Source organism: Saimiri boliviensis, chromosome 4 (genome assembly GCF_048565385.1).
Source record: "Saimiri boliviensis isolate mSaiBol1 chromosome 4, mSaiBol1.pri, whole genome shotgun sequence".
NCBI classification, from domain to species: domain Eukaryota; kingdom Metazoa; phylum Chordata; class Mammalia; order Primates; family Cebidae; genus Saimiri; species Saimiri boliviensis.
In genome coordinates this window covers 12,086,911-12,113,242 of record NC_133452.1, presented here as the reverse complement: position 1 = coordinate 12,113,242, position 26,332 = coordinate 12,086,911, and the positions used below count along the sequence as shown (strand labels likewise).

Genomic DNA, 26,332 nt, shown 5'->3' with positions numbered 1-26,332 from the left:
CTCAGCTGGAGCCCTGGCCTCTTCAGAGCGCTGCCATCAGAGGCTGGTGTGCAGCAGGATGGGGCCGGTTACCAGGGCAACAGGGAGCTGGATTACGAGCTCCGCAGCCTGCTGCAGCACTGCTGTCCCTGAGGGCCTGGGACACCTGGGCCATCTAAAGAACAGAGCAGTCCTTCCTCATCTGTGCCCTCTGGAGAGCCCCACAGGAGTGTGGTGTCCCCAGGGAGCCACACTGGCTCTGGCTGCTTTTGCCCAAGGGGGACCCTCTGCCCTTTGGCAGGCAAAATGGTCTTTGTGGGGTTTGTCCCCCACGGCCTTTGTCCTGTGCTTCCCTTTCGGAGTCAACTGCCTGGTCCACTGTGAGCTTCCAGCCAAAGCATGTCCTGAGGCGAGTCACTGTGGTTAGCCACGGGGGTCGAGCTGTGCGAGGAGCTTGCCCTCCTCGTCCCCGCTTCCCTCTGCTCCTCTCACTGCCTGCCCCTCCTCTTTTCAGAAGCTGCTCTGGGCTTCTTGCCATGCAGGCGACACGCCTATGATCAATTTTGACTTCCATCAGTTTGCCAAAGGCAGGAAGCTAGAGAAATTGGAGACCCTCTTGAGGCCACAGTTAAAGCTGCACTGGGAGGACTTCGATGTGTTCACGAAGGGAGAGAACGTCAGTCCACGGTGAGGCTCTCTGCGCACCGCGCCTTCTGCTGGGTCAGGTGGCAGAGGGGCCGCGCCATCCAGGACACGTGCCCTATGAAGGGCAGCTTCCTTCCCTCCGCACTCAGCTACCGTTGCAGTTTTCTGGGTCGTCAGCTTGGCGATGTCGGGAATCTCGGGTTCCAGCTTCTCCTCTCCCTTCCCACAGTGGGAGACAGGCTTTCACATTTCTCGAGGAGATGGTGAGGCATGATTTTCTGGGGAAAGAAATGAACTAATAAAGGGGGCTGCATTAAAACATGGAGCTTCATGCTGCGATGCAGCCTGTGAGAGTGAGCATCACCGTCACGGTGGGATGGCTGGCATAAACTCGGATCGCCCGAGGAGAGCGGGGTATGGACTGCCCTGCTTAGAGCAGAGCAGAAAAAGGGAGTTCATTTCCCTTGGCTCACATGCGGGGGGTCCTCATCATTTGCAGATTCCATATTGGCTAATTTACCTGCTCCCTAAAACTTATTTATAACCTCAAAGTCAGTACTCAAAGCACTTTTCCTGGACATTCACAGACATGTGAAGAGCAGTGACAATGTGAGTCACATGTTCATGCTCCCAGCTGAGAGCAAACAAGGCAATACTGTCTTCTTGTTTAGCCCTTGTATGTAAACACCTGTCCTTTATGAGATTTAGTACCACATTTTTCACATCTGTGGGGTCTTTGTTGGGGGGGGGGTCCCCCTTTGTTGGGGCATCTCATGGTTCAGAATGGCCCCTAAGCATTGTGCTGAAGAGCTGTCTAGTACTTCTGGACAAAAGAAGGCGGTAATGTGCTTTATTTATGGAGAAAATGCACGTTAAGATAAGCTTTGTCCAGATATGAGTTACCGTGCTATTGGCTATGGTTCAGTGTTAATGAAGTGTTAATATATAAGTATACATATATCAGATACATATAATGTATATATACATATTATATATATAATGTATACATATATTCAATAAGATGTCTTGATGTGGAAATGTACATAAAACAAGGTTGTATATTGATCAGTTGAAGAAAACGGGACCAGAGGCTTGCAGGAACCTAACCCTATATTTCTCCTAGGAGCTGTGGTTCTGTGTTCATGTCCAATTCAGTGTTCATACAACTTTATAGAACACAATTGCTGTAAATAAAAAAGACCAGCCAAACTTACAACGACCCAGCTGTGCAGGCTGCTAAGTGTGTGTCCTGGGGTCTGCCTGCCTTTTCAGCGGTGCTGGGGATCCACTGGGATAGACACAGGGGTTTCTGGGGGGCCATTTTGGGGAGGAGGTCAGGGGTTCGCTCTTAGAACGTTTCCTTGGGAGTTGACAGTCAGACACGGGCCACTGTGCTATGGCCACTGCTTCTCTGAACACAACTTATAACTGTTTGCATTTCTTCTTGTCCTAAGTTTTCAGAAAGGCACTTTGCGGATGAACTGTCTTGACTGCCTGTACCGAACCAACACCGTGCAGAGCTTCATTGCGCTTGAGGTGCGTCCCTGCCGCGGCCTTTTGGGCCATCTGTACCGGGTCCTCTGCCTTCAGCCGGACAGGCTGGGCTGAGCACCTTCAGCGGCAAGATGAGGGAGGCATCACCGAGGCAACCTCCTAACGATGGGGAAGGTGGACATCCAGAGAGGGGTTCCCCAGGCGGCCACTTCCTCTGTCACAGGCACACTCTCACATGCCCTCTTGTGAAATGCATCCCAGACGTGGTGGCCCAAAGGCTCCTAGACGATGGCTGTGTGTAATGATTATCCTGGATGCACCACTGGCCAAAGGCAGCGTGAGGCTGGCCAGATGAGGCTGAATCTGAAGCTGGAAAGAGACCTAGTGTGCGCGGCCCCACCTTTCTGGTTGACCTCCCCTGGCTGGGGGTTCGGCGGGGGCAGGGTCAGCACCCCCTGCTGTCCACCACTGTTTGCTGTTCAGCCTCTGGCTGGTGAGGGCAGGGGTGGCCAGGTGTTGGGGTGAGAGGAGGGCTTGGGTAGACCGTATAGATAAAGTTGGGGTGAGTTGTGGGAAGTCACTCTGCTATAAGAACTCCTCCTCCTCTGGAGGGGCACAGGGTCCTCCAGGGCACAGCGTAATCCACAGGCTGCTGAATAAGGAACCTCCTGGGGCAGCAGCTGTGGAGCCTCCATGGGAGAAGCCAGTGCCAGCCATCCCTGTTCCTCCCCAGGTCCTGCACCGGCAGCTCAAGACCCTGGGGCTGAGTTCAAAACCCATCATTGACCGCTTCGTGGAGTCCTTCAAAGCCATGTGGTCTCTGAATGGCCACAGCCTGAGCAAGGTGTTCACGGGCAGCAGGGCCCTGGAAGGGAAGGCCAAGGTAGGGCCCAGCCGAGGGGGCAGGGTGGGGGCCCCGTGGATCCCCCTCACGGCCCATGATCTGGGCTCTCGGCAGGTGGGGAAGCTGAAGGATGGAGCCCGGTCCATGTCTCGAACCATCCAATCCAACTTCTTCGACGGGGTGAAGCAGGAGGCCATCAAGCTGCTGCTGGTCGGGGACGTCTACGGCGAGGAGGCGGCAGACAAAGCGGGGATGCTGCTGGACAGCGCGGCGCTCCTGGGTAGGGCCCGCTGCGGGCAGGGGAGGTGGGGGGGCGGGGTGCTCTCCAGCCCCACGTTCCCACTGCCTCTGTGCCATTCAGAGCATCGGTGGCAGATGTGCCCGGGGTCTGAGCAGTGGAAGTGCACCTTGAGGCGGTCACTGCCTCTAGCGGGGACCTGTGCCTTCCAGCGGGGCCTGGGAGCTCACCCTCGGTTTCGGCTTGGACTATGTGTGTTTCCATCCCGAGGAGGCGAGAGACACCAGGTGGGCTCTGGGAGGCAGTGCGCTCTCCTGAACACATCGGTGCCTTTGAACGCTAACCCACTCCAGAAGCCTTCTCAGCTGCGTGGGCTCTTGGGCCCTTAGCAGGTGCCGTTGGCCTGGGGAGCCTTCCCTGAAGTTGGCCTCCAGTTTCTGTTTTGGCCCCTGAGGAAGCCGTAGAAACAGAGGATGATGCTGTCATCTCCTGGGGATGAGGGCGCCTCTGGTCTCAGCGGCAAGACATCGTGATTCCAGCCATTGCTAGAGGTTCCTTTGGGAGCATTTGAATGGCATCTTCTTACCTGAGCCTGTAAACATATTAGGTCTCATAGAAAAGGAGGAGAGACCCAACATTTTTCCTTATAAGAACATGTAAGTGGGCCAGGCGCGGTGGCTCATGCCTGTAATCCCAGCACTTTCAGCGGCGCAGGTGGGTGGATCACCTGAGGTCAGGACTTCGAGACCAGCCTGGCCAACATAGTGAAACCCTGTCTCTACTAAAAATACATAAATTAGCTGGGAATGGTGACAGGTGCCTGTAATCCCAGCTACTCGGGAGGCTGAGGCAGGAGAATCGCTTGAACCCGGGAAGTGGAGGTTGCAGTGAGCCGAGATTGCGCCATTGCCCTCCAGCCTGGGCAACAAGAGCAAAACTCCATCTCAAAAAAAAAAAAAAAAAAAAAAAAAAATATGTAAGTTACTCTAGAAATGTTAGGTGTTTTTGAAAACTGAATTAGTCCAGACTTACGGCCCTTTTCCACCCTCATCCTTCGTCACAGGGGCACTCTTATTTGACTTCTGGTAGGCAAGGTGATATTTAGTTTCTACTCTGGAAATAATGCCAGCTCTCTGTGAAAGGTTAATGAAGCTCCATATTGTATGGTGAGTCTTATTTAATAGCAAGGCAGATATGAGTTCGATTTGGGTTATGTCACAAGTTTAAAAGACGGAATATATTTTGGCTATCCAGAGGATGGAGATGGTTCTGTGTGATGACTTTTTAAAGGCTTAAGTTGGAGGCCAAAGAAAACATTTCAGATATGCAGGATGGAAGGCGGGGGATGCAAAGGTGGCTGCTGGGTTGGCATGTAAGGTGATGGTGTACATGGGTGCGTACACATCGAAATCTGCTCAGTCACTGCATCCGCGTGCTTCAATTCCTGTGCCTTGTTCTACGGAGTGGACAGCGAGGACAAGGCTCTTCCTCATCGTGTCTGAGATCCCTGTGATCTGATGTCCCAGGCCTTCTGGCCTCAGGTGGGGGTAAGGGTATAGAGGGTGGGGTTTGGGTCTTGTGTTTTCACACCTTTATTTCAGAAATCCCATAAAGAGGCACGTGGTTTCCAAGATTTTAAGCATTCTGTCATCTTCCTAAGGAGCATACCCTGGTTTATCTCTAGACGCTCATGAACCATCTGTCTGTCTCTGCCAGGCAACCTCTTCTGTATCTTTGGAGGATGCCTGAGCTTTGGAACTGTAAACAAACGTGCCTTTTTATGCCCCCAGCAGTGACTCCCAGGATCCTGAAAGCTATGACTGAGCGTCAGTCGGAATTCACAAATTTCAAGCGGATCCGGATTGCCATGGGGACCTGGAACGTGAACGGAGGCAAGCAGTTCCGGAGCAACCTGCTCGGGACGGCGGAGCTGACGGACTGGCTGCTCGACGCACCCCGGCTCTCTGGAGCTGCCGAGTCCCAGGGTGAGGGCAGTGACTCTGGGCGGACAGAGTCCCGTTGCGCCTAACCTGACCTGCCAGGCTTGCCCCTTCAGCGGCCGTCGTCTCGTGGAGTTGCTTCTTTGGTGTTTTCCCTCCTCACAGGGTTTAAATAGCACTGTGGTGTCTGACTCTCGAGAATGCCACCTCGAAAAGAACTGTTTGACTTTTTTCCTTTCCCAGATGTTGAGAAGAGTCAGCAGCTAGTGAATCTCTCTTTTCCATTTGCATACAGTGGTGGTGAAGCCCTAGGCTTTGATCAGTGGCATCTTTCTGTCACCAGGCGGAGGGTGTGGCTTCTCCAGCCATGTAACTGTAAGGACGGGAGCCAGGCCTGCCTTCAGTGTTTTTTTGTTTTGGTTTGGTTTGGTTTTTTTGAGATGAGTGTCACTCTTGTCGCCCAGGCTGGAGTGCAGTGGGGCGATCTCAGCTCACTGCAACCTCCCCCTCCCGGGTTCAAGCGATTCTCCTGCCTCAGCTTCCTTAGTAGCTGGGATTACAGGCACATACCACCAGGCCCAACTAGTTTTGGTATTTTTAGTAGAGAGGAGGTTTCGCCATGTTGGCCAGGCTAGTCTCAAACTCCTGACCTCAGGCAATCTCAGCCTCCCAAAGTGTTGGGTGTGTGAGCTACCACACCCGGCTCTGCCTTCAGTGTTGATATTGACCAAGAATGGCTCATCCCTGCCTGTCATTAAAACCAGTTCTATTCATCTGCTTTAAGCAGTCACAAAACAATTCATGTGCTTTTTAAGGATAAAATAATTCCAAATGTTGACACCTCACCTTTTATCTAATGAGATACACTGTTGAATGGCCCCAGAACTTAAGATCCGAATAAGTGATTCTTGTTCCATCAGCATTGACTCAGGGAATTTTTTTTTTTTTTTTTTTTTCGCTTCCTTGGACTTAGAAAGAGACCTGTGGTTCAGTTTTTAGCCTGCTGGTGAGTGACCTGTGATCTAGCTGACATGTGGTGGGCCGTGTGTACATTTGTGCCCCACAGCTGCCTGGGTGGTACCCAGAGTCCCATCTCGTCCCTTCCTCTGCACGCACCATCCGTGCCTTACTTTCTGCCTCCAAGGGCAGGTAGCAGAGTCCACCCTTCAGAGCCACTGGGGCTCTCTGTGTCGGGGGTAGCCTGGGTTGGTGCTTGTGGTGCCTCCAGAAGCCATTCAGGATGCCCTCCGGCAGAGTGCCGTCGACTCGGAGAGTGCTTGGCACAGCCGTGGCTCAGCAGCCATCCCTTCCGATGCTAACGTGACTCCTTTTCCCTGCAGGAAGGCGTGCGTGTTTGTAGCAAGCTGGCTGGTATTTTAAAGGGGATCTTTTTGGGGTAGACACTAGCGCACTCCCCCGCAGTCCCACTAGAGATGCACCAGGTTCCAGACGAGGAAGGTGCTATGGTGACTGTTGCCAAGCAGATCCACAGAGGGACGGGGATTGTTTTCTTTAAAATATAATAATAATAAAGCTTTAAGTCAGGGAAACTAGAGGTTCCAGGTTGCCCACTGTGGCCAGCAGAGAAGGAAGTGGATGGCCTGCCTGGCCTCTCACTGGCCTCTCACTGACAGAGGCCACGTCCTCCTAGCAGGAGCCAGGGGAGGCAGGTATTTCACTTTCTGCAGCAGCTGGAGCCGTGGCTGGGCTTGGTTGCTCAGAGCCTGGATGTCAGAAGTCATGACTGGAGAGATTCAGTCAACAGCTACAAGGTTATATGAAATTCTGACCTCCCCTGTTCAAAGGGAACAGAAAGAATGGATGGAGCCCTCGGGCTCACTGCTGCATTGAAGCCAGGCATTACTGAAGCAGGTTCCGCCGGCAGTTCCCAGCAGCAGTAGCAGCCCCCTGGAGCTGGATTCAGGCAGTGGACAGCGTGGCTCGGGAGAGGGGACTCGGGAACCCCATGAACTCGTAACACAGGACATGGCGGTTCTGACCTCTGTCATCTCTTGCCTTGCTCCCCAGATGACAGCAGCCCAGCTGACATATTTGCTGTGGGGTTTGAAGAGATGGTGGAGCTGAGTGCAGGGAATATTGTCAATGCCAGGTAAGGGGCAGGGGTGCGGGCCGGGCAGGGCTCCCTGACTCAGATGCCTGGCTGGGAACAGAGCCTCTGAGACTCCCCTGGAGCCAGCCTGCTTCTGAGCCGGCTAAGCTGTAGTCCTGGCTGTGTGGGGATCTCTCACCTGGCTCTGGCTCTGTAACCACGTGTGCACTGCCCTGTTCTTTCCCTGCTGCTTAAAGAGGTAGAAGGAAGGGCTGATGGTTGCTGTGTTTTCTCTGTGGTGCTCTGGCCTCGGCCACTTGTTGAGGCTGATTTACGCTGCCAGAGGGAGCTGGCATGTGTGGACCTGGGGCACAGGGGCAGGGCAGGGCTGAGACTGGGAGAGTGGCTGACTCATGTTTCCTGGGGAGAGGTGAGAAAGCGGAGTGCCGGGAAGCGGTGCTTCCCTCCTTCACACCAGGGCGAAGGAGAGAATCAAATCCACTGGATTTGTATTTGATACGAAGTCAACTGGACATTCCCCCCGCCCGCCCTATACCCTGCCAAACTGGCCTGGCTTTTATTTCAAGGAACTTTCTGAGCAAATAGATAAGACGGACTCTGTGGGGCTGCCGCCATGTATGAGACGCAACCAGAAATACCCAGATCCTCTGGTAGAACAGGGGAAGCGTGACACTGATATTGGGGTGCGGGCAGAGTGACATCAGTTCTGCAAACGGAACGGGCCTGGGCTGGAGCATTTGGCAGCTGGGAGATGGCACTTCCAGCCACCTGTAAACAGTCTTCCTTTCCTTTTCTCTTCCAGTACTACCAACAGGAAGATGTGGGGGGAGCAGCTTCAGAAAGCCATCTCACGCTCGCACAGATACATTCTCTTGACGTCGGCACAGCTGGTCGGCGTCTGTCTTTATATCTTTGTGCGTCCGTACCATGTCCCGTTCATCAGGTAAGAACATTTGGTGTGTACACATCTGGGCAACAAAGACTTGTTAGCCTCTGGGTTTTGTTATTTGACTTCCTCCTCCTCCCCTGCCCACTCTGTAGCAGGAATTGGAACATGCCATTATTTCAGATAAATGTAGCAAAATCCCCTAGGAAAAGCTGAGCTGAATAGAATATTGTCTAGCAACTAAAAAGCCACCATGGGAAATGTCTGCCTTGGGAAGCTGAACTCTTAGAGTGTTACATGATTGTCATCGTCCGGGCTCAGTTCTGTGCAAGGAAAGGCGTTCCTTGTTGGAATCTTACAGACAGGAAGCCTCTGACAGGTAACCTCCGAGTTACCTCTGAGTAACTCACTGGGAAATGCCAATTCTTTTGTCTCTTTTTAAAAGAATTCTAATTGAGTCGAATGTGTGAGCCTCTACAACTATGACCTCACTGTCATTTCTCCAAGGTGCATGCTTTGTGGCTGCTGGAAAGGGGTCCGCTTAGGGGCTGCGTTCCTCCTGGGGTGCGGGTGTGGGTGTTGAGATGCTGGAGGAACTCACCTTTCCCTGCAGCCTGCTGATGCCCTCATCTTTCCCCCTGGGCCTACTCGTGGCTGGCATTCGAATTTCCTCCGGCCTTTCTGCAGACTGGCAGCAGGCATCGGGCCGGCGGCAGGCATCGAGCTGACCTCCCCACCGAGCCCCTGGGTTCCAGGAAGGGTCCGTGCCTGTCTGGAGTGCCACGGTGCACCCCCGCAGCACCTGGAGGCTGTGCCTGTGCTGCCGGCCATCCTCTCCTCTGACTTTGGGAAGATATTGAGGTCCCTGTCCCTCTCCTTGTGATATTTTGGCAGCTTGGTCGTGTCCCGAGTTAGCAGGTCAAGGCTAGTAAGTGTGAAGGATAGGTGAGGGTGAGAGGTGAAGCATTCGAGAAAGGGCTCAGAGCTGAGGAGTGCCGGGTTTCCCAGGCTCGGCGTCCTCGGCTTCCACACGCCTTCGACCCTGAGCCTCTTCACCTGTACCCCTTCCGTCACTCTTCCCCCACCTTGTCTACCAGGGAGCAGATGCAGCAAGCCTTAGTCTGTAGCACAGTCACGGAAATGTTAAAAAATGTGCCGTAGCCCATGTTTCTATGGACTTGTATGCATTATGAGTTGGCATTTTAATGCCGGCAGGCTCTGGCATTGCATAAAAGTCCGTTTGAGACCACCTGCCCAGCCCAGCATAAACAGCTGCTGGCTTCCTAGCTCTTAAAATGCCTTGATTGCTGGGCGCGGTGGCTCACGCCTGTAATCTCAGCACTTTGGGAGGCCAAGGTGGGGGGAATCACTTAAAGTCAGGAGTTCGAGGCCAACCTGGCCAACATGGTGAAACCCTGTCTCTACTAAAAATACAAAAATTAGCCAGGTGTGATGGAAGGCACCTGTAATCTTGGGAGGCTGAAGCAAGAGGATCGCTTGAACCTGGGAGGTGGACATTGTAGCGAGCTGAGATCACGCCACTGCACTCCACCTTGGCAACAGAGTGTGACTGTCTCAAAAAAAAAAAAAAGTGTTGATTGCCCGGATGGTACCTCCCATGCATGGCGTGATGGCTGCACGGGAGTGGGGTGGGTTGGCGGGTGGTAATGTTCCTGCCACTCCTGGTGGCATGAGAACCTGGGCGGACGCAGGGATTGCCGTGTCTTCAGCTTCTTGGGGTGCTTAGGTGAGCACTGAGCGCTTTTGGGTTGGGGCATGGAGGAGGTGTCCAGGCAGCAATGGACAGCTGGAGGGAGGCAGCCTCCTGACCCGGAGTCGATGACAGCCATGGTGGCCGCTGTGTTGCGAGTAGACAGACTCTGAGCTGATGATTTTGGAGCGCTCAGAGCAGCAGGTCCCAAGCTGCTACCATGCCCTGCTCTGTGGCAAAGCAGGGCCATGCCTCTCCTTCAGGAGCCGACGGCATGCGCACTTCCTTCTGTTCCAGGGACGTGGCCATCGACACGGTGAAGACGGGCATGGGGGGCAAGGCGGGGAACAAGGGCGCTGTTGGCATCCGCTTCCAGTTCCACAGCACCAGCTTCTGCTTCATATGTAGCCACCTGACAGCCGGGCAGTCCCAGGTGAAGGAGCGGAACGAAGACTACAAGGAGATCACCCAGAAACTCTGCTTCCCAATGGTGAGTGGCGCCGTGGGGGCGGCCAGCACATCCCTGCTCCCCGCAGTCCCAGACATGACTGTTGACAGGAGCCAGGTGTTGGGGACACAGCCACAGGGTGGGCCCCTGCCTGGAGGGCTCATCGCTGGGGAACGGGGAGAAGCTGTGTCACTCCATGGAGTTGACCTGGGGTGGGGTTAGCCATGGGCCTATGGGGGGGTCGGCCTTGCAGCATCCCTCCCCTCCTGTTGCCGTACGTTTCCTGAGTGTCTGCATGGCCCCTGGATTTTTGTGTATGCATTTTCTGGTTTTCTTTTTCTTTTTTCTTTTTTGAAATGGAGTCTTGCTCTGTCACCAGGTTGGAGTGTAATGGTGCGATCTCAGCTCACTGCAACCTCCAGCTCCCAGGTTCAAGCGATTCTCCTGCCTCAGCCTCCTGAGTAGCTGGGATTACAGGCACCTGCCACCACACCCAGCTAATTTATATATATATATATTTTTTTTTTTCTTTTTTTTTTTTTAGTAGAGACGGGGTTTCACCATGTTGGCCAGGATGGTCTTGATCTCTTGACCTCGTGATCCGCCCGCCTCGGTCTCCCAAAGTGCTGGGATTACAGGTGTGAGCCTCTGTGCCTGGCCACGTTTTCTGATTTTCTAATTCAAGTGATGCTTTAGGGAAAGAAAACCATGTTAGTGCTTTGTCCTGATCCAAGTGGTGAAGAACATTCAAATCCACACCGTCTAAGACTCCACTTTCCAGAGAGTCACAGTCTTCACATGTACTTTCTGTGGTGGCTCAGATAAGAACACGGTTTTGACCAAGGAACCCAAATCCTCCTGTTCTCAAAGCTGCAGTAGCAAACTGCACACTGCCCTCTCGTGGCGGTCTGGAGGGTTTCATTCTGAAACCAGAGGATTTTCTTTTCCAACGCAGATTTTGATGTTCTCCTTCCTGTGCAAAGGTGCTACCCTGTACACCTTCAGCGTGTGGTGCACATGAGACCCACATATTCCCCGAAGTGAGGACAGACTTCATCTGTTCATGCCGAAAAATCTTTCAGTGTCTGAGAAGTGGCGAGTTGGGTCACAGAGCTCTTCCCCATGAGAACAGATCCTTAAAACTGACGTCCCGTTTTACTGGGCTGCACAAACACTGAAGGCAACATTTCCTTAGTTTTTGTTAAGAAGGGCCATAATTCTTGTTGGAGTCGTTTCTTATGTTAAAAAGAAACAAATGCGTTGGGCAATTTTCAGTTGTGTGTAATGTAGTTTAGGGGAAAAAAAGTCCAGCCTATCTCATTTAAAAAGTGCTACTTTGGGGCTGGGTGCCATGGCTCACTCCTGTTATCCCAGAACTTTGAGAGGCGGAGGCAGGCAGATCACCTGAGATCAGGATTTCGAAACAGCCTGGCCAGCGTGGTGGAACCCTGTCTCTACTAAAAATACAAAAATTAGCCAGCCATGATGGCACACACTTGTAGTCCCAGCTACTCTGGAGGCTGAGGCAGGAGAATCACCTGAACCCAGGAGGCGAAGGTTGCAGTGAGCCGAGGTCGCACCATTGCACTACAGCCCAGGATACAGTTCAAGACTCCATCTCAATTGAAAAAAAAAAAATGCTACTTCGAAATAGTAAACTTGGGATACGTAATAACATAAACCTTATTCTCCTAAAGCTGAATACTGGGAGCTGCTTCCTGGGAGCAGACACTGCAAAGAGAGGGAGTAATTAAAGGGTTTGTAATGTGGTTCTTTTCTACAATAATAATATTGAGGGACCTGTTAACATTCTTCACTTCTGTTTTTGTTCTTGTTTTTGAGACGGAGTTTCGCTCTTGTTACCCAGGCTGGAGTGCGATAGCGCAATCTCGGCTCACTGCAACCTCTGCCTCCTGGGTTCACGTAATTCTCCTGCCTCAGCCTCCTGAGTAGCTGGGATTACAGGCACACGCCACCATGCCCAGCTAATTTTTTGTATTTTTAGTAGAGACGGGGTTTCACCATGTTGACCAGGATGGTCTCGATCTCTTGACCTCGTGATCCACCCACCTCAGCCTCCCAAAGTGCTGGGATTACAGGCTTGAGCCACCGCACCCAGCCTTGCTTTTGTTTTTGAAACAGAGTCTCACTCTGTTGCCCAGGCTGGTGTACAGTGGCATGATCTTGGCTCACTGCAACCTCTGCCTCCCAGGTTCAAGTGATTCTCCCACCTCAGCCTCCTTAGTAGCTAGGATTACAGGCACACACCACCAGGCCTGACTAGTTCTGGTATTTTTAGTAGAGATAAGTTTTCACCATGTTGACCAGGCTGGTCTCAAACTCCTGACCTCAAGTGATCTGCCCACCTCAGCCTCCCAGAATGCTGATTACAGGCATGAGCCACCACACCCGGCCAACATTGTACACTGATTTTGTCTGATATCGTAGTCATTGGCCGTAAGTAGCTATTTACATTTAAATTAATTAAAAATAAATAACATTTTAAAATTCCTTGCTTTTACTGGCCACATTGAAAATGCTCAGTGTTCATGTGGCCAGTGGCTCCCCCATCTGACAGCACAGAGAACATGCTGGTGCTACAGAAAGTTCTGTTCGACATTGTTGTCCAGACACTCATTTTATTTGGTTGAGATCCATGTAATCTTCTGTCCAGCTTATGGTCATGGGGGTGATGGAAATGCCTCATAGCATAGGAAAATAGAAACTGATTTTGGAGCTATGCAGATGGGAGCTGAAATCCAGCCCATCTGTATCAGGCACTAGCTGTGTAACCTTCAGCAAATGCCTTTGTTTCTAAACTTTTGTTTTTGTTTTTGTTTTTTTTTTAATCTAAGAGAGAGCTGGTGGTATTTGCTTGTGCACCTGGAACAGAGCCCAGCCCTGGAGGACAGTTGATCCGCAGCAGCTGCTGTCTTTGTGATTCCTGGGGACGAGATAGGGAAAGCAGGGACCGCAGGAGCTCTCCAGGGCTGAGCTGGGGCCGTTGGCTCCTAGGACTGAGTAGGATGGGGAGGAGGAGTGAGAAAAAGACAGAGAAGGGTCACGTGAAGAAGCTCAGGAAGTTATACGAAGGTGTACATCCTGAGCATGTATGCTCTGCTTTTGAAACCTCATTCTCCTAACACTGAATGCTGGATACTGCTTTCTATGAGCACGCACTACAAAGCTAGGGTGCATCTGATCTTCAGGACTGAGATTCGCAGAGGAAATGCTGGCCATCTTGCTCCCCTCCGCTTAGGGTTGGAGCTTCCCTCGAACCACTCAGAAACACTATTATTTAAAATTAGCAAATAAGCCTTGTAAAAATTCCTCCGTAGGTTTATGGGATGGGTGAAAAACAAGATGCTCTAGTAGAAAAAAAATCCTAAGTAACGTTTTAAGAAAAGGACTCCTGCTTGGCCCAGTGAGCTTGTTTTTCTCCTCTTTCCCGCCTTCCTTGCCAGATGGGCTGAATGATTATGATTTTCTTTTCAACTTAGGGGAGAAACGTTTTTTCTCATGATTATGTATTTTGGTGTGGTGATTTCAACTACCGCATTGATCTTACTTACGAAGAAGTCTTCTATTTTGTTAAACGCCAAGACTGGAAGAAACTTCTGGAATTTGATCAACTACAGCTACAGAAATCAAGTGGAAAAGTAAGTTGAGCTTTAAAAATATTTTTTTAGCTGCTGCTTCAAGATAGATGACGTCTACGAGATGTAGAGGCTGGTGCAGCAAATGCAGATCCGTGAGCGGATTTCACTGTTCCGACGTTGTAGGAAACAGGTGGGCTTGTGAGGCCACAGTACAGGAGGGGCCGTTCACACACCCTTCCTGTCCCTCTTTCTTTTCTTTTTCTTCTTCTTTTTTTTTTTTTTTTGAGGCAGAGTCTTGTTCTGTCACCCAGGCTGGAGTGCAACGGTGCTATCTTGGCTCATTGCAACCTCCGCCTCCCAAGTTCAAACGATTCTCGTGCCTCAGCCTCCTGAGTAGCTGGGATTATAGGCGTGCACCATCATGCCCGGCTAATTTTTGTATTTTTAGTAGAGATGGGGTTTCACCATGTTGGCCAGGATGGTCTCAAACTCTTGGCCTCAGGTGATCTGCCCACCTCGGCCTCCCAAAGTCCTAGGACTACAGGTGTGAGCCACCACTCCCAGCCAACCTTCTCCTCCTTCTAATACTGTTATTTTAGTGCCTGTTTGCTTTCTAGCAGGGTAGATCGAGATGAGGGGAGTACATTTAAATTCCATCTACCTGTGGAGAAAGAAGCTGGTTAAATGTGTGAGGGCCAGGAGTGGTAGCTCACGCCTGTAATCCTAGCACTTTGGGAGGCTAAGGTGGGGGGATCACTTGAGTGCAGGAGTTTGAGACCAGCCAGGGCAACATAGCGAGATCCCATCTCTACCAAAAATAGAAAAAAAATGAGCTGGGTGGTAGTGTACGCCTGTAGTCCCAGCTACTCTGGAGGCTGAGATCAGAGAGTCACCTAAGCCCAGGAGGTCAAGGCTGCAGTAAGCCAAAATCACACCACTGCACTCCAGCCTGGCCAACAAGGTAAAACCCCATCTCTGCTAAAAATACAACGATTAGCTGGGCACGGTAGCAGGAGTGGTGGCTCACACCTGTAATCCCAGCACTTTGGGAGGCTAAGGTGGGAGGATCACTTGGGATGCCTGTAATCCCAGCTACCCGGGAGACTCAGGCACATGAATCGCTTGAACCCAGGAGGCGCAGGCTGCATTGAGTCGAGATCACAGCACTGCCCTCCAGCCTGGGCAGCAAGAGGAAACTCCATCTCAAAAAAAAAAAAAAAGAAAAGAAAAGAAAAAAAGCGTAGGACAGGACGGATAAGGTCTCTCCTGAAGCAAGATTTGGACGTTCTTTGAGGTTTACTGTCTTCCTGCCTCGGTGCCTGCCAGTGTGTGGAGAGCTAAAGGGTTGCCACATAGACAGGCGACCACACCAGCCTCCTAAGGCAGGTTTTCCTTTCTTCCTACTGCCAGGATTCTCGCCTCCTTTCAGTGATGTCTGAGAGAACGAGGGTTGTGTTTTCTCTGGGTCTTCCTATGGTGACGAGGCCAATCCAAAGCTAAACCAAGAGAAGAGGGCGGTGCCTGGGGGCTCACGACTGTAATCCCAGCACTTTGGGAGGCCGAGGCAGGAGGATTGCCTAAGCCCAGGAGTTTGAGACCAGCCTGGGAGACATAGGGAGACCCTGTCTCTACAAAAAATAAAATTAGCTGGGCATCGTGGTGAGCGCCTGTGGTCCCAAGTACTTGGGAGGCTGAGGCAGGAGGATCACATGAGCCCCAAAGGTTGAGGCTGTAGGGAGCTGCGATTGTGCCACTGCATTCCAACCTGAGCGAAAGAGGTCCCTGGGAGAGAGAAGAGGGTGGGGAGGAGATCTGACTTTGACTCTACACTTCTGTGTACTTAACTCATTTACTCAACAAACATGGATGAAGGCCTTGGTGGCTGTGGGCCGGACATTGTAGCAGGCATGGGACTGTAAAGACGGGCACCTGACCCCTCCCTCCAACGCTTCACTGTCTCCTGGGGAGCAGCAAGCAGACAGTGGCTCGATCAGACGCTGCAGCGGGTGGGGAGATACTGTGTGTCCCTCAGTGGGCTGAGCTGAGGATCGCTCTTTTGCTAACTAAAAGGCACACGTGTCCAGTTTCAGACAGACTTTCAAATGTAATGGAGCTTCTGTTACTTTTTAGGACTAGGGACTTGCCTTTTCCGTTTTCGTTTTTGTATATAACATTCAGGATCTAAAATGAAGGTGGCCTCATGACTTCTTTTTCTCCCGATAGATTTTTAAGGACTTTCAGGAAGGAGCCATTAACTTCGGACCCACCTACAAGTATGACGTCGGCTCAGCTGCCTATGATACAAGTGACAAATGCCGCACTCCGGCCTGGACGGACCGGGTGCTGTGGTGGAGGAAGAAACATCCCTTTGATAAAACAGGTGAGGGGCTGTTCAAGAGCCAGGGAGGGTGGATGAGAAACGCCGGGAAGTCTCTTTCCCCTCAGCCCAGTGCTCCGCCCCATAAGTGGGTCTTCTTCATCACCCAGATGACACCAAACTCATCCCAGACTTAACCCCTAAGCTTTGGAAGTTGTGCTTTCATGGGGCTCCCCCTCTGGCTTCTTTCTAGAGATGGTGACCTGCAAATAGGTCTCTTCTTGGCTCCGTGCCCCTGCATCACCCGTTCCCCCGCTCCTTTTTTCTGGGTGGGGAAAGAGAGCAGGGAAGCACCAGGTGGCCTCCCTGCCTGGCCCCACACTCCCCATCATGTTCTTTATCCAGCCCGATTTGTTCAGCTGCGTCTCACCTGCTTAGAGCCCTAATTCCAAATTGAGCACGTGCAAGACACAGTAAAACTCCAAGTTTTTAAAAATAATTGGTTGTCAGCCAGGCGTGGTTGCTCACGCCTGTAATCCCAGCACTTTGGGAGGCTGAGGCGGGTGGATCACGAGGTCAAGAGATCGAGACCATCCTGGTCAACATGGTGAAACCCCGTCTCTACTAAAAATACAAAAAATTAGCTGGGCATGGTGGCGCGTGCCTGTAATCCCAGCTACTCAGGAGGCTGAGGCAGGAGAATTGCCTGAACCCAGAAGGCGGAGGTTGCGGTGAGCCGAGATTGCGCCATTGCACTCCAGCCTGGGTAACAAGAGCAAAACTCCGTCTCAAAAAATAAATAAAATTAAATAATTAAATAATAATTGGTTGTCAAGTATATTTTAAACAACTGTTTATGCCCAGCTAGGAAGTGAAGTTTATTTAAAGTTAGAATGCCTGTGACTAGCACATTTAAAAAACAACAATTAGTTACACATTTTGGGAGAGAATAGCCAGGGAACTGCATCTGTAAACAGACAATGTAGATTTTCCTTCAGATGAGTTTGTGAACACGTGTGTGGCCCCAGGGCTCCGAGAGACGGGGCCTGGAATGAGTCTTCCTGTTCTCAGCTCCTGCAGCTCTTTCTGTCCCGATTGCTGCCAATCTCCTGGGATTCCTGGGTCCTGGAAACACGGCAGCAACACTGTGTCTCAGACCTACAGTCGGCCCGCTGGCGAGGACCGCAGGCATGGTCATGACAGTTTTGAATAATTAGGTGTGAGGAATGTTTTTAACCAAAGGCCTCAAAGCATCTGAAGCCTGGTTCCAAGGTCAAGGAGTCAAGAGGATGAGTCTGGGGCGCGGGGTAGTTCATGGCGCAGACCTCTACCGTGGAGGTTTCATGATCGCATTCCTGGATATTGACACAATTCTATGTCGCTCTCTCGAACGGAAACTCTGTGAGTAGCTGGAGAACTCAACCTTCTAGAGAGTGATCTAGATGCTGACGCCAAAGTCAGACACACCTGGTCTCCTGGCGTCCTCCAGTACTATGGCCGTGCGGAGCTGCAAGCGTCTGATCACAGGTAGGTCCTCACTTCGATGGCATTTTCTCCTGTGCTGGGGAAGGCAGTGTCTCTCTCTCCACAGCTAATATTTAGGAATTCTTGGTGGTGGGTCCACAGCTATCTGTTCTATCATTCTGTGTTCTTTGGTGTATTTATGCACACAAGCACCCACATGCATACACACATCCTTATGGGCAAAGCATGCAGTTCCCTGTGGAGAGATCTGGTTCATTCATTTGTAACTGCTGTCTAGTATCCCACTAAATATATCCATGGAACTCACAACTTACCGATTTACCTCTTGATGAATATTTTCTCCAGGATTTTATTATTACAGAGTCTCGATGTATCACCCAGGCTGGAGTGTAGTGGTGTGATCTTGGCTCACTGCAACCTCCGCCTCCCAGGTTGGAGCAGTTCTCCTGCCTCAGCCTCCCAAGTAGCTGCGATTACAGGTGCCACCCCTGCCTAATTTTTGTATTTTTAGTAGAGATGGGGTTTCACCATGTTGGCCAAGCCAGTCCCAAACTCCTGACCTCAGGTGATCCACCCACCTTGGCCTCCCAAAGTGCTGGGATTACAGGTGTGAGCCACCACATCTGGCCTTCGTATACCAGGCTTTTTAAATGCTCTGTGCCTTCATGCATTGAGGATGGGGTGGATGCCACGGAGAGGGCGCAGTGGGCGCTGGTGCCTGTGCACTAGGATGGCGGCAAAGGGAGACTCACCCTGCAGAATGTCGTTAAAGACAGAGGAGAGGATGGCATTTGAGCGTGTGAATAAGGAAGAGTTTGACCTTCCCAAGGCTGCTGCCAAAACTCTCACATCAGTTTCAACTTTTACAAGGGAAGAAATTAAGAAAAGGAAGGTGGGGAGCAGTTGTCAACCAAAAAGCCTATTTTGTCTTTTGAGACATAGTCCTCCAGGCTGGAGGGCAGTGGTACGATGTTGGCTCACTACAACCTCCACTCCCAGGGTTCAAGCGATTCTCATGTCTCCGCCTCCCAAGTATCTGGCATTACAGGTGTGCGTCAACACGCCTCGCTGATTTTTGTATTTTTAGTAGAAACAGCGTTCTGCCATGTTAGCCAGGCTGGTCTCCAACTCCTAGCCTCAAGAGATGGGGTTTCACTATGTTGGTCAGGCTGGTCTCGAACTCCAGACCTCGTGATCCGCCCGCCTTGGCCTCCCAAAGTGCTGGGATTATAAGCGTGAGCCACTGTGTCCAGCTGAGTTGAGCTGTTTTCAATAAGGCTATGTAGTTTTTGTAATATAGGATTTTCTAAATGTTTGTAAATAGAGTAATAGCCATCTCTATGTCATAATTACTATAAGGTTTGCATTATTTCCTGCTAGACTGTTTTCCTGTTTACGTCATTGATTTTTACATTATTCCTAATGATTGCATAGTGTGTTATATAAATGTATCAGAACTGTTTCCCCATTAAGAAACAGACCATGTTGGCCTGGCATAGTGGCTCTACTAAAAATACAAAAATTAGCCGGGTGTGGTGGCACACACCCGTAATCCCAGCTACTCGGGAAGCTGAGGCAGGAGAATTGCTTTAGTCTGGGAGGCAGAGGTTGCAGTGAGCCAAGGTTATACCACTGCACTCCAGCCTGGGCGACAGGGAGAGACTGTCTCAAAAAAATAAATAAATAAACAGAAAATTTTCCCTTTTTTTCCCCCTCCCATCAATAATGCTGTAAATGATCAACCTCATGCGTTAAATCTTTGTCATCAAGTCTGAGAAGTGAGATTACTAGGTGAAGACAGATGAACAATTTTGAAACTCTGTGTAAAGTGCCAGACAGTCCTCTGAAAACCTGCACCCTGGGCAGAGTGCAGGTGCCCACTTCCCTCTGTCCTTGGCAGTACTAAGGATCACCACGTCAAAAATCTTTGCTGATGGCTGGTTATTTTCCAAGTGCTGGGATACATCTTTAGAGCGCCACACTCTATTTTTCTGTTTTTCCCCTCAAATTATCCTTAGATTAACATGCCAAAGTGATACTAAGATAAAGGAAAGATGAGAACTAAAATGCCAGGGCAGGGCCGCTAGCCTGCAAATCCACCTGCTAGCGGCCACATTCTCAGGTTGTTGACTGTTTACAGAGAGCCCTGGGAGACAGAGGCTAGGGACTGGAGGCAGGGGGTGTGGCTATCTGTCCCAGGCTCACTGTCATCCCTCTTTTGTTCCTGTCTCACGCAGACCCGTGCTGGCGATCGTGGAGGTGGAAGTTCAGGAAGTCGATGTGGGTGCTCGGGAGAGGGTTTTCCAGGAAGTGTCCTCTTTCCAGGGCCCCCCGGACGCCACTGTTGTGGTAAACCTTCAGTCACCGACCTTAGAAGAGAAAAATGAGTTTCCCGAGGACCTGCGAACTGAACTCATGCAGACCTTGGGGAATTATGGGACAATTGTTCTTGTCAGGTAACTGCCGCCCTGACTGATGTGGGGTCCAGGGGATGTCGCTGAGGATCCGTGAGAGCTGCCGGGTCATTCTTGGCATTGACCTGGCGTTTCATTTATTCCAGGATCAACCAAGGACAGATGCTGGTGACTTTTGCAGACAGCCACTCGGCTCTCAGTGTCCTAGATGTGGACGGCATGAAGGTACGCTGTGCTGTGCTTGGCCACACTGTGGGTGGGGGCTGGTCAAGCCCTGTTTTCACATGGGCGTGTCTTCTCCCCTCCTCTTGCCCTGACCTGTGGCCCAACCTGTGCCTTTCTTTTCTTCTTCTTTTTTTTTGTTTGAGACAGGATCTTGCTCTGTCATTCAGGCCAGAGTGCAGTGACACAATCACAGCTCACTGAAGCCTTGAACTACCAGACTCAAGCAGTCCTCCCATCTCAGCTTCTCAAGTAGCTGGGACCCAGGCATGCCACCATGCCCAGCTAATTTTTCAAATTGTTTGTAGAGACAGGGTCTCGCTCTGTAGCCCCAGCTGGAGTACAGTGGGACAGTCATGGCTCTCACTGTAACCTCAGCCTCCCAGGCTCCCGTCATCCTCCTGCCTCAACCTCCCAACGTGTTGAAATTACAGGCACGAGCTTTCATGCCTTGCCACCAATCTGTCTTTGTGTGTAGACACCAGATGCAGGATAGAGTTTGGATTCTTCACTCTGGTTCTGAGGTGTCTCATGTCCAGCTCTGGCTACTTGCAGAATAGGGAAGAAGGCTGGGTGTGCTGGCTCACACCTGTAATCCTAGCACTTTGGGAGGCCAAGGTGGGCAGATCACCCAAGGTCAGCACATTGAGACCAGCCTGGACAACATGGCAAAACCCAATCTCTACTAAGAATACAAAAATGAGCCAGGCATGATGGCTTGTGCCTGTAGCCCCAGCTACTCAGGAGACTGAGGCAGGAGAATCACTTGAACCCAGGAGGCGGAGGTTGCAGTGAGCCAAGATCACGCCACTGCACTCCAGCCTGGATGACAGAATGAAATTCTGTCTCAAAAAACCAACCAACCAAACAGACAGAACAGGGAGGAAGAATGTCAGTCATGGTGTGCTGCACTGGATGGCCGCTGTACCAGCAGCTGCAGATTAGCCATTTTAGAGTGTACTTCCCGCCGAGTTACTTGATGTGTCTTTGCTCACATCTCCTTGTGGGAGACTGTTCCAGTCTTTCTCTTTAGAGTATGTATTTTGGAATATGCAGCTCATAGGTAGTTTCCATTTTTATAGTATCTTGGCTTTAGGTTTGTACCAAGTGGGAAGCTAGAGATGAGAGTTTAACTTTTTATTTTTTTTCTTTTTTGAGATGGAGTCTTGCCTTGTCACCTAGGCTGGAGTGCAGTGGCACAATCTTGGCTCACTGCAGCCTCCGCCTCCCAGATTCAAGCATTTCTGCCTCAGCCTCCCTGAGACTATAGGCACATACCACCATGCCCAGCTAATTTTTGTGTTTTTAGTAGAGATGGGATTTCGCCATGTTGGTCAGACTGGTCTCAAACTCCTGACTTCAAGGGATCCAACTGCTTCGGCTTCTCAAAGTGCTGGGATTACAGGCGTGAGCCACTGCACCAGGCCTAGTTCAAGTTTTTTTCAACCAGATGTATGAAAGCTATGCTGTGTCCCTCTGAGGTCTGGACCCTTGGTTTTTCATGGCCAAACGTAAAGATTGGCCTCACTGCGGGTGTGTGGGTTTGGATGAGAAGCACTGTGTCATCAACAGGACCAGTCATGATTTTTATTTATTCCTGGGTGGCCACTCTGCCCTCCCAGGTAAAAGGCAGAGCAGTGAAGATTAGACCAAAGACGAAGGACTGGCTGAAAGGTTTGCGAGAGGAGATCATTCGGAAACGAGACAGCATGGGCCCTGTGTCTCCCACTGCCAACTCCTGTTTGCTGGAGGAAAACTTTGACTTCACAAGTTTGGACTATGAGTCAGAAGGTTAGTCACCCTGCAGGGAGGGACGGGCAAGCTGTTCTTCCAGCAACAGGCTGAGCTTTTAAGGACACCTTCTAAAGCCTACCTTGCAGAAGTGACAGAGGACACCCACAGGGCAAGCCCTCCATCCCATGTGATGAACATGTTCACATGTGTGGACGATGCATGCTATGGTACCTGGGAATGGAGATGTCTAAACTTATGCTACAAACACTGGCTTTGAGGATGGCAGAGCTGTGGGCATACGAGTGGAGTAGGGGTACCATCCCTGCTTGCACCCGGACCCTGGATTGCAGGGCAGGGTGCAGGTGTCCAGACAGGAGCCGAACTAGTCCCACTAATGAAAGACCATGGCTTTTCCCCTCATTGTTTTCACCTTAATTGTGATTCATTTCTCCCAGGGGATATTCTTGAAGAGGATGAAGACTACTTGGTGGATGAACTCAGTCAGCCTGGGGTCTCAGACAGTGAATTGGGGGGAGATGACCTTTCTGATGTCCCCAGCCCCACAGCAGTGGCTCTGCCCAGCAAGTCACCTGCACTCACCAAAAAGAAGCAGCATCCGACGTACAAAGGTAGCCTGACCCTTTTCTTCTCAGGAGCCCCTGCCACAGAGTTAGCTCAGGATAGACTTCTCTTTTTCTCTCAGCAGTTGGGCACTGTATGATGTCAAGTTTGCAAGTCCCAGGAGAGACTTAAACCAGGCAGGCCCAGCGAGTGGTGGAGACAGCTCTTCAGAGGCAGCCAGCTCCCACATCCTGAGTTCCTCTAGTTATTTTATTTTTTTACAGTAACTTGTACCCCCCTAACACACCAGATTCAAGATAATTCCTGTTTCTTCTGGACATTCAAATAGTTGTCTATTTGTGACTATTTCCCACCCCCCACAAAACTCTTCTGATCTGGCCGGGCACAGTGGCTTACACCTATAATCCCAGCACTTTGGGAGGCTGAGATGGGCGGATTGCTTAAGGTCAGGAGTTAAGACCAGCCTGGCCAACATGGCAAAACCCCATTCTCTGCTAAAAATATTTTTTAAAAATTAGCAGGGCGGCTGGGCGCAGTGGCTCACTCCTGTAATCCCAGCACTTTGGGAGGCCGAGGCGGGTGGATCCCAAGGTCAAGAGATCAAGACCATTCTGGTCAACATGGTGAAACCCCATCTCTACTAAAAATACAAAAATTAGCTGGGCATGGTGGTGCAAGCCTGTAGTCCCAGCTACTCAGGAGGCTGAGGCAGGAGAACTGCTTGAACCCAGGAGGCGGAGGTTGCGATGAGCCGAGATTGCGCCATTGCACTCCAGCCTGGGTAACAAGAGCGAAACTCCGTCTCAAAAAAAAAAAAAAAAAAATTAGCAGGGCATGGTGAGACTGAGGCAGGAGAATCACTTGAACCTGAGAGACAGAGGTTGCGGTGAGCAGAGATCTCCCCATTGCACTCCATCTTGGGCGACAAAGTGAGACTCCATCTCAAAAAAAAAAAAAAACCTTCCAATTCAATCCCAATAGAGACATATTTCATATCTATGTCCTGAGTTGTTTGTATATTGTCACATTTATATAGTATCATATTGTCCTACAGTCATGCTACATGGCCATATCATTGTATCATTTTAGACTTAAGAGGGCCTGAAAGGTCACACAGATTGAACCACACACCCTTAGATTAAATGATACAACTTTTTGTTTTGAGACAGGCTTTCATTCTGTCTCCCAGGCTGGAGTGCAGTGATACGATCTCAGCTCACTGCAACCTCCACCTCCCAGGCTCAAGCGAACCTCCCACCTCAGCCTCCCAAGTACCTGGGACTACAGGCATGCACCACCATGCCCAGATAGTTTTTTGTAGAGACAGCGTCTCACTGTGTTGCCCAAGCTGGTCTCAAACTCCTGGGCTCAAGTGATCCTCCCACCTAGGCCTCCCAGAGTGCTGGGATTACAGGCGTGAGTCCCTGCACCTGGCCAATAACTGTTTTGAGTAACTTCTGAAGCCCAGAAGTTACTCATGCCTCTAGCTGTGAGTCATTGCGTCCCGAGTTGGAGGACACTCTAACCAGCAGGTACAGGAGCTCAGCCATGCATTGGGCCTCTTGAGCTGGGGCTGAGAGCAGAGAACAGGGCTGAAAGTGAATTAAGATACTTCTCAGGAAGGGTACTTTGCCAGGAGAGGTGCAAAGACCTCCAAGCCCCTTTGACTGTATGCTGGTCCCCACACTGATCAATAACTTGCCTACACCAAACCATCAGAAGCTTTTAAATCAGAAGCTTTTAAATGTATGGCTTTTTGAGCCCTGCTAGAGAGATCTGGATTTGGCAGGAGTGGGGTGGGACCCTGGAAGCCTGGCATTTCACCAAGCTTTCCAGGTGATTTGGACACACAGCCAGGTGTGGGGAACAAAACCAAAGCAGCAGCCTTCTTCAGAGCATCGAGCTGGTTGTGTGTGTTGCTCCTGCCAGGGGCGTCTGCCCTAGAGCTAAGTGGCTGGAGGGATGTGCTCTTCCCATGAGAAGGACCCTTTTCTTGGGGATGACCGTCATGCAGGCAGCCTCTGGAGCCAGTGTACGTGTGAGCACAGGTTCTCCTTTGCATGAAGCTAATAGAGCGGCACGAGACACATGGGCAGCTTTGCTACCTGGTGGGCATTGAGAGGATCTTCCCTTGATGCTATGGGGTTATTCAGCCATTCCCATTTGTAGGAGAAATCCTGCTTTTCCCCAGTTCCAGCCTCCAGGACACATGGGGTGGAGCCGCTGGATACGAGGAGTGGGGTATCCAAGCCAAAGTGAACTGGAGAGGGCCAGGCTGTGGGGCAGCCCAAGGGCTGCTGATTTGATCTGTAGTGAAGCAGGAGCCTTGCCTCCTCAACACTCCTCAGCCTCTTGGAAGGTGCGTGCAGGGCAGGTCAAGATGGCAGACCCTTGGGAGAGGCCGGCCACAGGCCCACAGGGTTTGGGAATTGACAAGGGAGCAGGATGCCCAGTCCTAAGCACTGGCCACTGCATGCCAGACTGCCCTGCTGCCAGAGCATGGAGAGTACCTTCAGCTTCCTCAGTGTTGAGTGAGGAATTCAAAACGCCTCCCTATGGTTGGGTGACCCTCAGGGGCTGTTCGCAACTGTCTCCTCCACTCTGTGCGAGTCTTGTTATTTCACAAGAAAACACGCTTTGAAATAGCTCAGCGTCTCTCAAGCCTGAGAAACACATGTTGTCCATGGTCCACTGAATGTTCTAAACAGGCACTGGGTACCCTCCCCACCCTGACCCCTCGCCAGCAGACAGGAATGCCCATTTCTGGACAGAGCCTTCAACTGTCCTGCACCAGGTCCCCCTGCCACCCGCGGCCTCCTGTGCTCAGACCCGTGTCTGACACGCCTGAGTGTGGACCAGACCGTTGTACTCATGCCCCACCATGTCCTCCAGATGACGCGGACCTGGTGGAGCTCAAGCGGGAGCTGGAAGCCGTCGGGGAGTTCCGCCACCGTTCTCCGAGCAGGTCTCTGTCGGTCCCCAACCGGCCTCGGCCACCTCACCCCCCGCAGAGACCCCCCCCTCCAAGTAAGACTCTGCTTGCTTTCAGCTCCCTGGATGCCTGCCGGGAATAACTGCGCGTTCCCTGCTACTGAAAACACAGCTTGGAATCCACTTCTCCTGGCCTTCGGGTCCCCACAGGGCCTCTTTCTCCTTGGGCTCCTTTTTGTTGTAAATCCAGGATGTGTTTGATGTCAGGGCTAGTTGTGTTTCTCATGGCACGTTAAATGGTTCCTTTCCAAAACTGCTCTTCACCCTGGAGCTGGGCTTTGGTGTCAAGCTGCTGTCCCTTGACAGCCTTAGAGAACGCAGAATGGGGCGCAGCCTGGTAGGGACGTGAGCTTCACAGTCAGATGCGTCTCTCTTCAGCTGCTGCGCAGTCCTCGCTCTGCTGCCGAGAAAACAAAGCTGTGATGTGCTTTTGATCAGCTTCTATCTTCCCGCTACTGTTTACTTCTTCCTCCCCAAAAACGCGATGATCAGACTTAGATCTTCCTAAGCCGTTGGGCTCATCGCGGCTGACGTCACAGTAGTAACCTATGGCAAGCCTCATGCCCAGATATAAAAATAACCGAAACATAACATGTCTAAGTCATCTATTATTGTGGAAATTTTAGAGAACAAAATTTTTAAATTCACTTCAGATAAAATTGTTACAAAAGACTTCTTTTTCCGGTTACATGTATCTGTACCAACGTACTTTTTTTTTTTTAACAGAATTAA

The 26,332-nt window shown here is 51.1% G+C and overlaps 1 protein-coding gene across 9 annotated transcripts in view; it reads left to right on the top strand.

Moving 5' to 3' along the window:
- SYNJ2 (synaptojanin 2) overlaps positions 1 to 26,332 on the top strand; it is a 122,080-nt gene that overhangs the window by 84,599 nt on the left and 11,149 nt on the right. For 6 of the 9 annotated variants that reach the window (XM_010344299.3, XM_074397198.1, XM_010344305.3 and 3 more), the window contains 16 exons: positions 494 to 666; positions 2,079 to 2,160; positions 2,852 to 3,001; positions 3,077 to 3,242; positions 4,991 to 5,185; positions 7,169 to 7,250; positions 8,014 to 8,154; positions 10,106 to 10,298; positions 13,757 to 13,915; positions 16,079 to 16,235; positions 17,582 to 17,699; positions 19,895 to 20,113; positions 20,218 to 20,296; positions 21,916 to 22,084; positions 22,483 to 22,656; positions 25,502 to 25,636. In XM_010344299.3, the coding sequence (XP_010342601.1) occupies positions 494 to 666; positions 2,079 to 2,160; positions 2,852 to 3,001; positions 3,077 to 3,242; positions 4,991 to 5,185; positions 7,169 to 7,250; positions 8,014 to 8,154; positions 10,106 to 10,298; positions 13,757 to 13,915; positions 16,079 to 16,235; positions 17,582 to 17,699; positions 19,895 to 20,113; positions 20,218 to 20,296; positions 21,916 to 22,084; positions 22,483 to 22,656; positions 25,502 to 25,636 (2,392 nt within the window). The remainder of the gene's footprint in view (positions 1 to 493; positions 667 to 2,078; positions 2,161 to 2,851; positions 3,002 to 3,076; positions 3,243 to 4,990; positions 5,186 to 7,168; positions 7,251 to 8,013; positions 8,155 to 10,105; positions 10,299 to 13,756; positions 13,916 to 16,078; positions 16,236 to 17,581; positions 17,700 to 19,894; positions 20,114 to 20,217; positions 20,297 to 21,915; positions 22,085 to 22,482; positions 22,657 to 25,501; positions 25,637 to 26,332) is intronic. The other 3 variants (XM_010344300.3, XM_074397195.1, XM_010344301.3) reach the window with 2 other exon arrangements.